General features: G+C 40.6%; 1 protein-coding gene across 1 annotated transcript in view; it reads left to right on the top strand.

The window, feature by feature from the left end:
- Positions 1–15,542, top strand: part of FKBP1B (FKBP prolyl isomerase 1B) — a 47,035-nt gene that overhangs the window by 29,984 nt on the left and 1,509 nt on the right. The window contains exon 3 of the mRNA XM_068937048.1: positions 13,506–13,618. Coding sequence (XP_068793149.1) covers positions 13,506–13,618 — 113 coding nt within the window. The remainder of the gene's footprint in view (positions 1–13,505; positions 13,619–15,542) is intronic.

Below are 15,542 nucleotides of genomic sequence, written 5' to 3'. Positions count from 1 at the left end.
TGGCAGTAGGCACCCAAACAAGACATAGTATTGCAGCAGCTAAAAATGACAAACTGCAGTGCACCAATATTTAGGTTTCATGGTCGTATAAAGCAGTTCCATTGAAGCAGATGCAACTAAGCGCTGAGGTCTGGCTCCTTACAAGATGCACGGTGCCTGTATAATGCAATAGAAGTAGAAAAAATATTATACCCAGACAGAAACCGGCTGTTATACTTGCACCAAAAATGACTTCTCTACTTCATGAAAAGTAGAAATCCAAATACCGTTGGTTTATAAATCACTTGACACTACTTTCTGGTAAATTCTGGGGAGAGCACTGATGAGAGGTGTATTTCCAAAATTGTTCATCAAAATGTTAATTTGCTGTCTAAGGCTCTGGTGTTGTAATCTACAGAATCAGATGTGTGGATCTTTGCGGAAAAGGCTGTTGATATTAAGGAAGCCACCTCAGTACTAAGTACAGATCACAAAAGGACTCACTGATTCATTCACAAGCTGTTCAAAAATTTGTATGTAGTTTTTTGCCTGGAGAATTGGAGGTGAGTTGTTCCCAAATGCCAACCGTATTGGACTTTGAAATGCGACCACCTCACTAAAAAGACTGTGAATAGCAAGCAGCAGAGGAAAATTCCGTAAGGACAGAAGGCAGTATATAATCCTAAAGCTAGAAGGTAAACACGAGGATGCACAGTGCACAAGGCAGATAATGCTTTGACTTAAAAAGGCAAAGCACACAACAGTTTCTCACTGAAATATGCATAGGTCAAGCTTATAACTACTAGAATTGTTATGACTTAGACTTTTGCTGCACCAAGTGACAGGAGCTTTAGATACCACTCCTTCACCAAAAAGTCAGGCAGACATTCGGGATGTAGTGCCAGCAGCAGTTCCCTATTTATGAGCTCAGATATCCCTCTGTTAGTGACTTACCACATTTTCCTAGGAAGGAGAGAAGAGGCTAATAGTGCGAGCTTTGGGAGAACTGCTGTCTTGCGCTCCATGCGTGCTCCCCATATGTATGGTAGTGCAGAAGGAGCTCAGAAAAAGGAGTCATGATTACATGCCATAACTTGAATCACATGAAGTTCTCCACTGAGCATCTTCAGAACTGAAGAGCTTGTACTTAGCAGAAATGGAGCTCTCCTCAACGTACTTGGTGGTAGAAGAGTAGTAAAGCAGCTGCGCGAGGCAGCAGAGAGATCGTTTGCTTGGTATTTTTGCAAAGCAGACAGTCGGAAAAAGCTGTAGGTACAGCCTGAGCACCCTCACTGTGCTATGATGTGTACAGGAGAGAGGAGCCACTGATGCAAAACAAGGCAAACCCAAAACTCAGCTAAACCTCTCAGTTTATCAATAAGAAAATACAGCTGATGAATGATCTGGGCAGAGACTCCAATATAAAAAAAAAAAAACCTCTGAAATTTTAGTTTGAAAGCAGCATTTGGGAGCACATCACAAGCTATAAAGCAAGGGTTTATTTGCCAAGCGTTTGCCAAGGTCATGAGCATACAGCAGAAGTCTTCATCAGAATTATGTACTGGTAAAGAGGGGATTCCCATAAATCAACGTCCTGTCTTCAGGGCAGATTATTAAACTGGCAGCAGTTAGGTGATACCAAAAATAGTGGGTTTGGTCATAATGATGTTCTTACTACACAGAGATGTTTATTGCACTAGGTGGATGCTTATAATAGACAAAATAGGAATGCAGTATATGCTGTCCTGTGTCTCTAGGATACTGCCTGAGCCCACAGACTGTGCAGAGGCACATGAGATGCAAAACAAGATGCAGTGCGTGCCTCCATGTGGTTTGTTTCTGTTAAAATAGTTATGGCTTAAGCATGCTTGGCTCTGTCCTTAGTGATCTTTGGTCACGTGAGCAGGCAGAAGCCTGCAGGTATTCAATTGTGTTAAAGAACACTGATTAGACTTACGGAGAAATTTAAAATCTCTGCATCTTTTTTTTTGAAAAAGCCACAAATAAACTTGTTTCCTCAAGGGAGAGATTTATATCCACGTCAGTTTTAGGTTGAATCAGTAGTGGTTTTTTTAATTATTTGAAACTTAGACTACTTAAGTTCATTGGTTTTATGTAATTTTCCATTTTATTTCCTTTCTTTCCTGGCAACTATTTGATAATATGGACAGCCAGAATACTTCTAATTCTAATGAATGATTTCCAAAGACTCTGTGGCCTGGATGATTGCCGCCCTTGTGAACTGCATCACGGGGACTCTGTATGCAAGGAGCCAGTAAATCTGCAGATGCATGTTCAAGCATTAAAATGGTACTCAATACTGAGATAAATTAATCCCTGCAGACCTTTTTCATTACCGTGCAAAAAAGGAAAATTGAAATAGCGACCTTAATTCATGTAATTTAACTATGTTCCGTGGCGTTACAAATTATGGATTACAAAGTAAGCCAAGTTACCTGGTCAGGGAAGATCTATTCTGTGATTTTTAAAAGTGATGTAGAATACCTCTGAGAGTATCTGGCTTAATGATTATTTTAGACCAGCTGACTATATCCCTCCCACACAAGTCACAGCTTCTTTGATCCAAATTTTAGGTTGATTCTGGCTTTCTTTTGTCTGGTCTGGCTGTCTGTCTAGCATGCTTGCCTTTCAGCACACTCCTTATGAGTTTTAACTTTCCAATTTCTCTTTTATGTTTTCTCCTTAATAGCTCTGGTATCTTTTAGACTGGATGTAGCTAAACAATACCTGGTATTAATTAATTTGAAAGGTGGTGGTGTTCATGAATTCACTAGACCTCAAAGAAGCTGTATTTAAATAAATAGTTTGTATTAGTAACCTGGCAACAAAGCAATGTATTCTCAGTTAAATGAAAAGTTTCAGATGGACATAAAGCAATTTTTTTTCCCATTTTCTCACGTAGTGTTTCATTCTTTCATTCCATTCAACCCCAAATCGTATTTTCTTTAGAGTTTTGGGTAGAATTGAGCAGGACAATCCATTATTTTTCTGTAGAAGAAAATCTTATGTGACTGTGTTCATGATGTACATGTGCCCATTTGATTGTTAGGAACAAGGCGTTATTTACTTCATTTAGCGTGCTACATTTGTGGTGGTCATAGCTTTCAGTGACATTCAGTGGGGTGATAACAGATAGTGAGCTGTTGATACAGAGCTCCCTGGTCTGTAACCATTCTTGTGAGTTATGCAGCTACCATCCCTCAGTCTTTACTTTTACAAATGGTGATGTTACACCTTTCGTTTCAGCGTCTGAAATCCTCCCACTTTCCATTGCTGGTGTACTAGTTCATTTGTTTATGTTACACTTCACTGTTGGGTCCGCTCTCAACTTGTTTGTGTTGTTCTCCACTCTGTTGTGATACTGAGATTTTTTGGCAATGTTTTTATCTTTGTTGTTTGTGTCTATGACTGACTACTATTTCTATCTGTAGTATCTAAATTGGCTTAATTTACAATATCTTTTGTTTATAGCAGTCCTGAGCATGAAAGTGCTTTTGCTTTTGAAAAACATTGCAGCCTGTGCGGTCCCTCTGCATGCGTTACTCCTGCTGAAGTCAATGAGAACCTTGCGTAAACAATGCAGGGATAGACCCAACACAACAGCACTCACGACTGATTTAACAGTCCTGGGAGCAAGGACTGGGATCCAGGTCTCTGCCCATCCCACTGGCTTCCCTTATTACTAGCTTCCCTCTTCCTTCGTCTACTCCTAGCTTCGTGATTCTCCAGCTTACCATGCAGAGTCAAATAGGGCCCTAGAGAGTGAGCCCGTTGCGTGTTCTGCTGTCTGACGATGAGACTAACGTCTGAAAAGGTGGAGGATGCAGGTTTAAACCAAGTTTGAGGTAGAGCGGAACTCATGGTGCTCTCAGCAAGCGTTTATGACGGAAAAGGTGAGCAGCAGCACCATCGCTACCAACCACCCTTTAAATAGGATGGACCCTTTCTCAGGCTTGTATCTGTCCCTAAAGTTGGATTCAAAGCTCTACATCCAAAACGGATGATGATGGTAAACTAAGTTCTAGAAAAAGCTGACAACTGTTCTAGAAAAAGCTGACTCCTTGCAATTACCTTGGCCTGTGGCTGCCTGTGGGGTGCTCTTCACTTAGTGCACAGGATTTTTGCATCTTACCCTCTGGAAGTGCCTGTTTGTCGCCATTGCCTCTGTAAGAAACTTCTGATTGTTTTTTCAGTCTGTCACTTCTATAAAACTCTAGGGGAACTTGCTAATCGGTGAATCATCTTATTCTTCTGCCTCCCACTTTCCTATGAGATATTTCCCCTAAAACATTTATTTTGTATTCTTCTTGCTTCTTCCCTTCACTAGTCCAAGACATGAGTGGCTTGTTAAGTAGATGAAAATAGATACAGGCACTTGGAAATTCCTATTGTTCTCCAGAGAGATGACTGTCTAATGTCCAGCAGAGCAATGCCTGAGACCCATCTGTCAAGATAACAGCTGCCACTTTTTCCATAGTTTGTTTATAAGATCACAGAGATCAAAACTTAGAGATGGAAAAGACCTATTTATAATAACAAACTGCATTGCTAATAGCTCCTTTCCACTGTGGCTCTGAAGATACTTGAAGGCTTGCTTGAATTAAGCCTTTCAAGATTCCTAAGGCAGAGTAAGTGTATTAATTAATAATATTATTCCTGGATATGCCAGTGAATCTCCTTCTGACCTTGATCAATTCACAGTCATTGTTTTACAGGCAATAAAATGAGGGTAAGTTATACTTACACAGCTCTCTGCTGACAGAACCTATTCTTTCTAACGTCCAGCTTTTTTTCTCTGATCACAAATCTGTGCTATTCCATCTTCTTGCACAGTTCTGCTCTGGAGAATAGTTTTGAGTGCATCATTCGCTTTAGTTTTAAATTCCTCTAATTTGTGCACTTTCATTGATAGCAGTGGAACTGTGCCAGTTTACACCAATGAGGATCTACAGCACCAGGAAAGATGAATAAAATCTGGAAACAAATGTGGCAAAAGAAGAATTCCGTAGCTAATATTCTTTCAGAACGTACTCTCGGAGTTTACAGGCAGAGAGATACTTATGTCACTGCTAGGGTCTGATCTGGAACACTTAGAACACTGTTTACATTGAAAACAGTATTGCAAAAATACTTTTTTGGGGGAAAGCCGGTATGTTTCTGGTAGCTGGGAAGAATAAACTACATCTACAGAGAGGCTTGTTCCAGTCATCAGTATATTACATATAACTTCAAAAAAAAAAAAAGCCTAGAAAAATAGTGATATGCAAATAAGACATTCTCTCACTGGCGGGTTGTAGCAGCTTGATAAAGACTGATCAGCAACATGCTGTTTCTGTCTAATCTTAACAGGAGGCTGAACTCCTGACAACGTAATGAGGGTGATCCAGTACATCACTTGTTAATAAACCCTTTTTAGAGTTCACTCAGAGACTGAAGTGACTTTTATCATTTATTATTTATACAGCGTATTTCATGTTTATGTTACTATACAGTAAGTGTATAAGTAGATTTCTAGTCACTGAGTCGAAAGACCTTGGGCGGCATAATCCACGGGAAGGAGTTTGGTGTGCCCATCAAAAACAACTTGGTTTTAAACAGTATTTTTTCACTAAAAATGCAGTGATCAGGTCATTTGGGGTGCAATTCAGCTAGGTAGCTAAAGGTAGGTGGGAAGTCTACTGTCTGTCCAATGGATAGAGAGCGCATCTGGATAGCTGTCGTTCTCTGCTCCCGACCAGCGTTTACTCCTTGAGTAAAACCAGTGGTGTGTTTTGCCCAATTGCCCTGGAAACTGCGTGTATTATGCTGAAGTGAGGCACCGTGGAGTCCCGTCTGCTTTTATCGTATCGGTGCCAGTGAAGTCATGTCTCATTTTGCCATGTGGAATCCCTGGCTGGAGGAGACGATTCCTTAGGAATTCTCAGAATGCTTGTGAAGGGAGGGGATATTACATAATGCCAGCTAGGAATATTATACCATGTCTCTAAAATAAAATGCATTACAGAAATGTCTGTCTAGTCTGGATCAAAAAGTTGGATGCCCCGACTAAAAGCATTTGACTTCTGCGTTATGTATTTCTAATGTACCTATGAGATCATGGTGGAACTGTGCTGTCTGTGTCTGACTTATTTAGAGCGTATATAATCTTGGCATATCGACTGGGCCTTCTTACATGGCTTAGCCAACACCCGTTTGTATAAACACTATTTTTTTCTGTTTGCTTCTTGTGTGTCTCTCTCTTTTTCCAAGAATGTTTTTCTTTTTCTCCTTCTTATTTAATGACTCAGTAGTTGCTGAGTCCTTTGCAAGATGTTAGATGATCAGTCTGTTTCTCAGGATAAGCTTCAGTAGAACAGTCCTTTGTGAATGAAGCGTAACCATGCTATGCATAAAGGAAGTTGAATGAAGAACCTGATAAATAGGGAGAGAGCATTTATTCCAAAAGGATGTGAGGAGAAATGTTATTTTTCGATTCCAAACACCCCTGAGGCCAAAATACTATATAACATGTTGGTATGAAGTGGTAGCACATTAAGCATATACTTTTAAAGTTCAAATTTATATCTCAGTGTATGCATAGCCTCTTAAACTAGAGTGCCCTACTAGAGATGGGTAGATTTGTTATTAGGTTGTTCCTAGTTCTAGCCAAGGGAATCCAAAGTGCAGCACTGGTAAATGAAGCTTTTAGCACAGATTTTATTCAGAAGGGAATGGAAGCGAGTACTGGAAGTCTGCAGTTGGAAAATCAAAGGATGCTCAATCTGTGAACAGTTGGTCCTTAGAGCACAGCTAACGTTCTGATGCAATATTGTTATCCCTCTATACTAGGGTGGTTGGGAAGGTTTGATGGCCCAGAGATTGTTTCTACTGGCAGATTGTTTAGCATCCCATTTTCCTGAGCAGAAAAGGAATTAATCAGTAGGGGAGTTGATTCTTTGCTCCTAGCCTCTTTTCGCCAGCACTTGATCCAAAACCTCTCTCTAATGCGATCCCAGAGCCATCCCAGAGCTCCTCCAAAAAAACACTTGGCGATTCTTTTCTGTTTTCTGTGGTATTTTTCCATTGCTGCCTGCATCCAAATCGGTATTCAGAAGCTTTGGCAACCTAGCTCTGTTTTCTGGGTGAACATATGTTTTGGTCTTAGGACCCTCATGTTCGGACCCCCTATCGGAAGATAGGTGGCTACTACGTTCACCTATTTCAGTGAGGTTTAACCATCTGTTAAAGTGTATAACTTATCATTGAAAGGTCACCTGCACATTCATGTATGCACTACTGGCTAAAATGTCAAATCCATGCCTCCATTACTTAGGCAATCAAAGTAAAATGAGGAAAGGGGGAAGGAAATATGTGTTTGCATTGTGGAAGAGGATGAGACTGAGAATGAAACCAAGGGAAAAAAAAAAAAGATGCATTTTATTGTCCTTGGCTTGCTAGATGGCCAGAATTCTTTAGCTAAGTTCTACTACACATGTTGGTGTGGGAAATCTTGCAAAATGGCATCTTTGTATTCCTGCCCTGCTCTTGAATTGCTCTTTATGCTATTTGGCTAGTGCCAAGAAAGGAGGAATAGAAAGACCTAGCCTAATTAGGAATATTCTGTGACCCTCCAGAACCTCTGTTACTGGACATTGGTATTTGTGGGAGAGGTACAAGAGATGCAAAGTATTTCTGTAGTGATATATCCTCTCTGTTGATTCTGACATCTGTTGTCCCACTCATTAACATATCCAAGTTGACCTGATTCTGCCATGCTTACTCAAATTAAATTTGCCTTGTGCTGCAGAGCTTGTACATTTTACAGCTCAACTTTGTAATGGCAACAAAATTAGACTCTAAAATAAAATGACTATATTAAGGCAACAGGATACCAGAGGAATTGTTTCGGTCTCATGATTCATGTAGAATATGCTTATTGAACCTCATATCTGTCTGGAGTATAAGTCTGCTTTCTCTTCTCTTTTAGAAATATGCAAATCTATAAAGCCAGTAGGACAGAATAATGCCTTTCAGTAGAGTCAACTAGACAATTACGTGTAATTTTCTTGGCTGTGAAGCCAAGCTAAGTGCAAGGCTCAGTCATATTGTCTTGTAGTTGTACACAACACTGATATGTAGTGTATGGTAATGCATTATTGAATAGTTGTCTGTTGTGTCTTCATTGCGTGGTGTCAGCTGCATAATAAATAATTGATTGTGTTGCTCTTACTCCACATTAAAGATATATGAGTATATAATACATCAAGAAAAAAACAGCAGCAAGGCTGCCCGTGTTGGAAAGTTCAACTCTTATTGAAGTGCACTGCAGTAGCAGGCGCTAAGAAGTGACCACCATCCCCATTTCCCGTTTCTGTGATTTGAGTCAGTGGTTGTTTGCCATGGCAACAAATGGCACATTCTAACCATTGCTGTTGCCTTTTTAAATAAAAAAATTGTGGTGAAGATCTAATATGTTGTGGAGATGCACCCCAGTCACGCCATTTATTATCCCCCTAGACTGAAGGTTCCCTTATAGAGATTAATCATTTTTCTTGAGTGACTGTAAACTGTCAGCAAAATATTGTCTATGTCAGCAAATCTTTTTCCTCCTGAGGCTTTGTTTGTGTTAAGCAGAGGAAGAGTTAGCAGGGAGAAACAAAGTTTGGGTTTATAGTGGTACTAAACCTCTGTTGCTGAACGCTTCCCTTGCAAAGCCACACTTTCCTTCCTCCTTCAGCTCCTCCCCACTAGTCAGACGTAATATAGGAAAGGAAAGTTTCCTCCAGCTCACATTCAACTTTTGTGTTTCCAGTACAAGAACCATCATTTCTGATTAAAATTATTGTCGTTAGTAAAATTGATGGACACCAAATTGTCTGAAAAAGAGTTTACTTTGGGAATCAAATGAAAGAAAGCCAAGAGGGATACGCTACTTGTTGTGCAGTCCTTTGGAAGAAGAGGGGCATGGCCAGATGTAACTGCACTTTGCTATAAGCTGTTATGATGGCGAAAAGGTTTATAAGCTGATGGACTGTGTTTTGTGGTGATAACGAAATGACAAATGAAGATATAAGAAGCGTGCAATATCTAATTGGCGCAGATTTGAGTTCGGATGGAATAACCTGAAGAGCCAGAGGTGTGTTAGGTCGGTCCTCTAGGCTTCTCCCTGGGCACCAGAAGTGTAAGATATTGACTCGTATTTGCCCTGAAAAAAAGTATTGCCCTGATCTCTCAATTTAGCACACGTTAAGGACATACGGGAATTGCTTTTATCCTTGACTGGGGAAGGACAAGTTATTCCAATGTGTCAGGCCTAAGATTCAGCCATGGAGAGCCATTGAAAGCAGAGGAGTTGTCCTGCCTTACAGCAGTATGTCAGAACTGAATCCTAAAAAGGATTGATCTATTTAAATGTAAAATGTGAATAACACTAGGGAAATCAGTGGAGTTCTGCTAGTGAAAACCAGCCTGGGATGCGATTTGTGACTTTATGGATACGTTTATCCTATCACTTCCACGCAACTATATTGGCTTTGCTGAACTCTCTCCTCCTTTATGCACTGTGAAGGCATCACTGCTGAGATAAAGGCTTTTGTGCAGTTTGTAGAAACAGAAACTTCCCAATAGTATAATTTATTTTTCAGTCTAAAAGTCTATGTCAGTGATAGTTACAGATTATAAAGGGGGAAAAAAATAGAATTTCCAGCCTGTGTAAAATCCCAACAGAATATTGACATATTTTGAGATTAGCAACCATAATTTTTAGGGGAAAAGAAACACTTGAGCTCAAAAACTCTTAACCACAGCAACGCTGGCTACAGAAAACGCTGCCTCAGTGAATGTTAACTGTTAAAAGTCAGGGGAACCGAACCTACAGAAAAGTTTATAGTAGCACAGACTTATTACAAGGCATAATTTAAAAAGCGATGGCAATAAATGTACCTGTTCTGAAGAATGTCTGGTCTACGTAAATTCAAACAGGATAGCAGCTTGACAGCCTATCCTAGAAACACTTTCTGAATGCTGTGCCCTTATTTCTGCTGCCAAAATACATATAAAAAACAACTTTCTTCAGCCTACTTTACTTTCCCGAGGTAGCTGCAGTTTAAAAAATAAGGTAAGATAATACATTCCAAGTGAATACCGCTATTTTTTGAAAGTCACCTATTCAGTTTATCGCTCTTTTGAGGTAAGTGAATGGTATTATTCCCATTATACAAAATAAAAGGGAAACAGCTGGTGAAATTGAGGGGTTTGCCCTGGATTAGAATCTCCGTCTTCTGATTCCCAAAATGTGTCAACACTGCAAAGATAAGTAATTCAATATACGGTGGAGCTAATTAAGCCTGAGATGCAATTCGGTCTACTTCATTTCGGAATGAATGGATGAGTTAATGTCTCCTTACTGTGATCATTTAAAAAGCTAGCTGTCTAGCTTTGTAAATTAACGTTACTAACTTTTTGACTTTTGCAAGTTAGTTGTCTAAGATTGATAAACAATTCTAGGAGGTTCTTCCAGTCCTAAGATACACATCTAGAGGGGCTGAATCATTCTTGGAGGTACCTCTCTTATACTGTTGACTGTAGAAGTAGTCTAGATGACCAGTTGAAATTCAGTTTCTACCTTTGACATGGCTAAAGTTAGTGGTAGAATTCATCTCACCCAATTTATACATAAATATTCTAGGTTGTGGCACCGTATGGAGGGCCTTCAGTGTTATCTCTCTCTGTCCATTTGATAGATAACTAACTGTGGGCCATGGATTTGTAGGTATCAGTTCGGTGCCTAAATAGTTGGGCTGGCTCTGTGGATTTGTGTTATGATGTGGTTGACTGACTTCCCAACTGAATTATTTTCAATTGAAGGAACTCGCTGGTAACAAGAAACTTTGACTGTGGGTTGGCTACAGCATTCATACTGTTCCTTTCTGTTCCTAACCTCTCCACCATAACATACGTTCTCTGATAAAAAATAAAGATTGACCCTTTCTTTTGGAAGAGGCACTAAATGAGATCTCTTTCTTCTCATTAAATGCCTAAGATCTTCATGCTATCATGAACTCTAAGCATCTGTCAGCTTGGCTGAAATTGGCTAAAAGATTCAAAAGTTGTTAGGCAAATACAGACATCCCTGCCCCCTTAGGAAGCAGACTTAAATGATGTGATCTTAGCTGAAGTCCACTGACCTCAGATAGGTAATCCATGCTAAGAGAAGAATGCGGACGCAGCTATGTTTTAATAAGAAATAAGAGCTTGAATTAAACCTAGACTGGAGCTTTTTCACTGCAGTTTTAGGCCAAATAGTATTCTATTTTGGGCAGTTTAGATGTATCCCCAGTCCTATCCCTTAACAAAATTATTTGCCTTCTCTTTGATCTGCTTCAGCTTCAGTGAGCTGCACTTGAGTGATTCACCAGGACCCATGATCCGAAGCATGCCCTTTTCTCCAGCCACCTTTGAACATCTGATTGCTGGTTAGGACACCTTGTTGATCAGAATGTTTTCAAAACCACAGTATTAGGATGACTGAGTTTGTACAGTTAGTTATTTTGATACAGTATCGTTACCTTTCAGAATCCAATATGAGGTTTATTGCATCAAGTGAGGATATAGGCATCTAAAAGTCCTCACTCAGTCAAAACTCTCATTGATTGCCAAGGGAGTTGTGACTTTGCAAAACAATATCACTGTTCAGTTCCAGATTGGCTTTTTCTCTCTCTGTGTTGTTAGCTAGATAAAATAAAGGTGTGCTAGCAGGCTAGAGATGGGCATCCGTCCTTGTTGCAGAATATCAACCCAATCAGTTTTTTTCACAAAAAGAAAATCAATGATGTGATGCATTAGCAAGAGAGAAAATAAAACATTATGCTGTTTTAGCTCCTAGGAGACTGAGGAATCAACTCGAACTTTCCGAATAGAGAGATAACAAAGATAGGCTTCAAAGTGCAGCTCTGAATCCAGATCGGAACTTCTCCAGGGCACACGGGGACTCTGGCTCATTTCTAAACGACATGCACATTTAAAGGGGAGTCATGTAAAAGTTAACTCTCTTGCCAGAGCTTCAGCAAATATCGGCACATCTGACTGCTTGGATCTCGATTTGTCTCCAGAAGCAAAACGGTGGTGAGGTTACGTTTCTGAAGTCATCACTTAGTGGTCGTTGCTAGAAAATAGGATGTTATTCTAAACAGAAGAGAACAAGCCAGTTTTCTCCCCCAAGGCCTGACACATCTTCTGTAGATGGCGAAATGAGAGTTTGATGTGCTATATATAAGAAGACTAGCAAGTCCACAGGCAGACAGAGACATGATTTTAAATGGGAAACACAGCCCATTAGCTGTGGTCAGGATCTCCAAAGAGTTAATTCTGGCTCTGCCACTGGTTTGGTATGTGGTATTTAGTAAACAGGCAAACCTTTAAATGGAATATTTGGATAGGATATGGCTACCAAAGAAAATGAAAACATACTAATATGCTGTGGCACTTTGTAGCTGAATCTGAGCTTCCTGAGTCAGGCTATTTTATAATAAGTATCTGCTTGGGCTGCTGAGGAGAATAGTTAATGTTTTCATAACGCTTTCAACATGCAGTGTGAAATGGCAGTACTAAGTTTTAATATTAAAACTATTACATTTGGGGATTCTGTAATAGTTTTCTGCCATCCCATAGAAACATAAGATTTTATGGCATGTTTAAAAATAAAATTACTCTGAGGAAAGACTGCCATTTAAGATCAGATACTTCGAAAAGGATTATGTGCTATGTCTGAGAGTTCCCCCTGAGCTGCTGCTCCCTGCCTGCGCCCTCCATACGCATGCTATTTTTCTGCTCTACAAACGAAACCTTTCTTGTAACTAGAAAGCCTTGTACAGGCAGCTGCTCTGACTTCCCAGTCTGCATGGGAGATTTCAGGGATATCACTGAGCAGATATATTGCATAGTATGTGTGTATACCGTATGTGCCTGCATGTGAGCCTACACGGAAGACTCCTCTACTGCGGTAAGACGTTTCAGGAGTATGACAGCCATTAATGGTGAAGGTTATGAAAGAACATACCTCATAGGCAAATTATTCTGTAAATACCCTTTTAGGGTTTTATAGGAACACATACACACACACTTTTCTCTGAAGTGCTTCCTGCTTGCTCTTCTCCTGCCTCTATCTATTTAGCCTGGAAGCTCTGCTGGGCGAGAAACAGCTCTTCCTGGATCTTTGTATGATATTTGGCACAATACGCTTTCTAACCTGCTGGAAGGTAAGATTAATAAGGAGAATATATTTCCATTCCTACCGTTTTAAAGCCTGAATTACTGGAAGGCAAAGGTAACAATATGGTGCCTCTGCTTTTGACTCCCCTGCCTTATCAATTTTGGACTAGGCTTCAAAGTGAAAATGGAAATGAGCAGCTGATGTTACCAAGCCATTACTTTTTCACTCCTTCACCCTCCTTTTTCACTCTTTTCCGCCTCCAAGCACTTCAATTCAGATGTAGCTGGGACTGAAACTGTATATGTTCTTTCGGCAGGGATGCTACAGAACGGAAAGAAGTTTGATTCCTCCAGAGACCGAAACAAGCCTTTCAGGTTCAAGATTGGCAGGCAAGAAGTCATTAAAGGTTTTGAAGAAGGCGTTACACAGGTACAAAGAAATAATGCTGGCTGAACTTCAAATGGAAATGTTTCAGCTGAAAAGTGTGTAAACGCAGCAGTGTTCGGTGCAATGTTGACAAGTTAAGGGCAACCACTGGAAATCACAATGTAGAGTCCTGGGTGGTTTTCTGAAAGCGGGCTCCGTTTGAGCACAGTATTTCCTTTAGTCCTGCAGTGGCTATCCAGGGACACTCCCTACTCATGAGGATTTCCGTGTGGCATGCATTTGGCAGGGGAGAGATTAAGTCCCTTTCCCAGGGGCAGCTGCCACAAATAGACCACGGAAGCATCTGAGATGTTCCAGGTGGCAGCATTTTACCTCTATTTAGCAATGCCATAAAAAGCCAAGCTGCCACTTTTGCTAACACCCATGACTGTGCTACCGAGTTTGACCCTTACTGAGTAGGGTACCAAACTGCGCTGTTTGTTAAACTTTTATGACTTCAGGTGCCCAGCTACTAAATTTAACATTCAGTGATCAACACCAAGACAAGAAGAAGGAAACTGCCCTCCATTAATTACAGTTTGGTACCACCGCAGTAAAATCCTAAAGGAGCCATGCAGTGTAACACATTGCCAGCTCTGTGCCAGTGCAGCCACAAGTGTAAGAGTGAATAAGATCAGGGTGCAAATCCCTTGTGACGCCCCATTTCTGAGTCATAGAGCTCAGTGTAGGAGGAAATTGCTCGAGTAGTATTATTAACAAGAACAACTTATGCATAAATAGAAGGAAAGAGTGCAAAATGAGCAGCAATCCAGTGACAAATAATACAACCATGCTTTTCCTGAGCGGAATGGAAGAAAAACCTGGTTTCCAGCCCCATGGTGAAAGCAACACAAGCATTCCCTTCTCTGCAGTCAGAGAAGGAGCGAGTGCATTAGATGAATCCTGGACTCTCTGAAAAGCGTCTGTGTTCCTCTCAATCATTTAGGCTCTGGTCTTTCTTTTTTGCCTTGCAATAACACCTAAGAGAAGTTCAGGACCCCCATGTGCAAAGTACTGTAGAAATGCAGAACTGGTAGTCTGAATAGAGAAACGGGACAAAAGCTTGTGAAAGAGTGAGCAACAAGACAGTTTGCAAATGTCCTGTGAGTACCATGGTTTTTCATGTGCATGTTGGCATGAGAAGACCATGGGCCCTACAAAGAGAAGGAACCTGAAAGCGTGTTTAAGGTCTAAAGGGGGTTAGTTTTATCCCAGTCAGAAGCTAGTGCAGCTAAAACTGCAGCAAACGCTGGGTAAATCAGTGCATCCCTTTCTAGACCCCCTCTCACTCACTGACTCCTGTCCCTCAGGTAGTAAGTGGCCTAAATATATTCAAGGAATCATTCTAGCAGCAAGCTACCCTCCTGCTCCTCCTAGTGGGTGATTTTACTAAGAGTTAAGCATATGGCTCAGGATTTTGAAAGCTTTGAGGAGCATGACTGACACAATGCACTTGCAAAAGGGCAGCTTGTTATAGCCAATATGTAGGGTTTTTTTTTTTTTTTTTCAAACCTTGATTCATTGATTGTCGAATGTCAGCAGCATCTATGGTCCTGTGCTCAACTTTTGACAATTCAGCGTTGCCTCATACCTAGAACCCGTGCATGGTTTAGCAGCTATCATCTTGCTTGCAGGCACCAGTCAGAGCACCAGCTAACCACCTCCACACAAAACACTGCAGAGCGGGGAGGTCCTCTGCTCTTTGACCCTCAGCCCCATAATGGTGTGAATACTCCCTGGATGTGGAAAAGTCATATTCATATTTTTATTCTACCTGATATGACCCGTCTCCCTGCTCTAGCTTTGACATGTTTTATAGGGACTGGAAAATTTTCAGCAGAACATATAGTGTAACGTATAGTCCAGTGCTATGTGTGCTCTTGGGAGAGGGATCTAAGCTAAAAGTGCTGCTTCAAATGGGGTCAGT

The sequence above is a fragment of the Struthio camelus genome, chromosome 3 (genome assembly GCF_040807025.1).
Source record: "Struthio camelus isolate bStrCam1 chromosome 3, bStrCam1.hap1, whole genome shotgun sequence".
Taxonomy (NCBI): Eukaryota; Metazoa; Chordata; class Aves; order Struthioniformes; family Struthionidae; genus Struthio; species Struthio camelus.
This window is presented reverse-complemented; position numbering and strand designations above follow the sequence as displayed.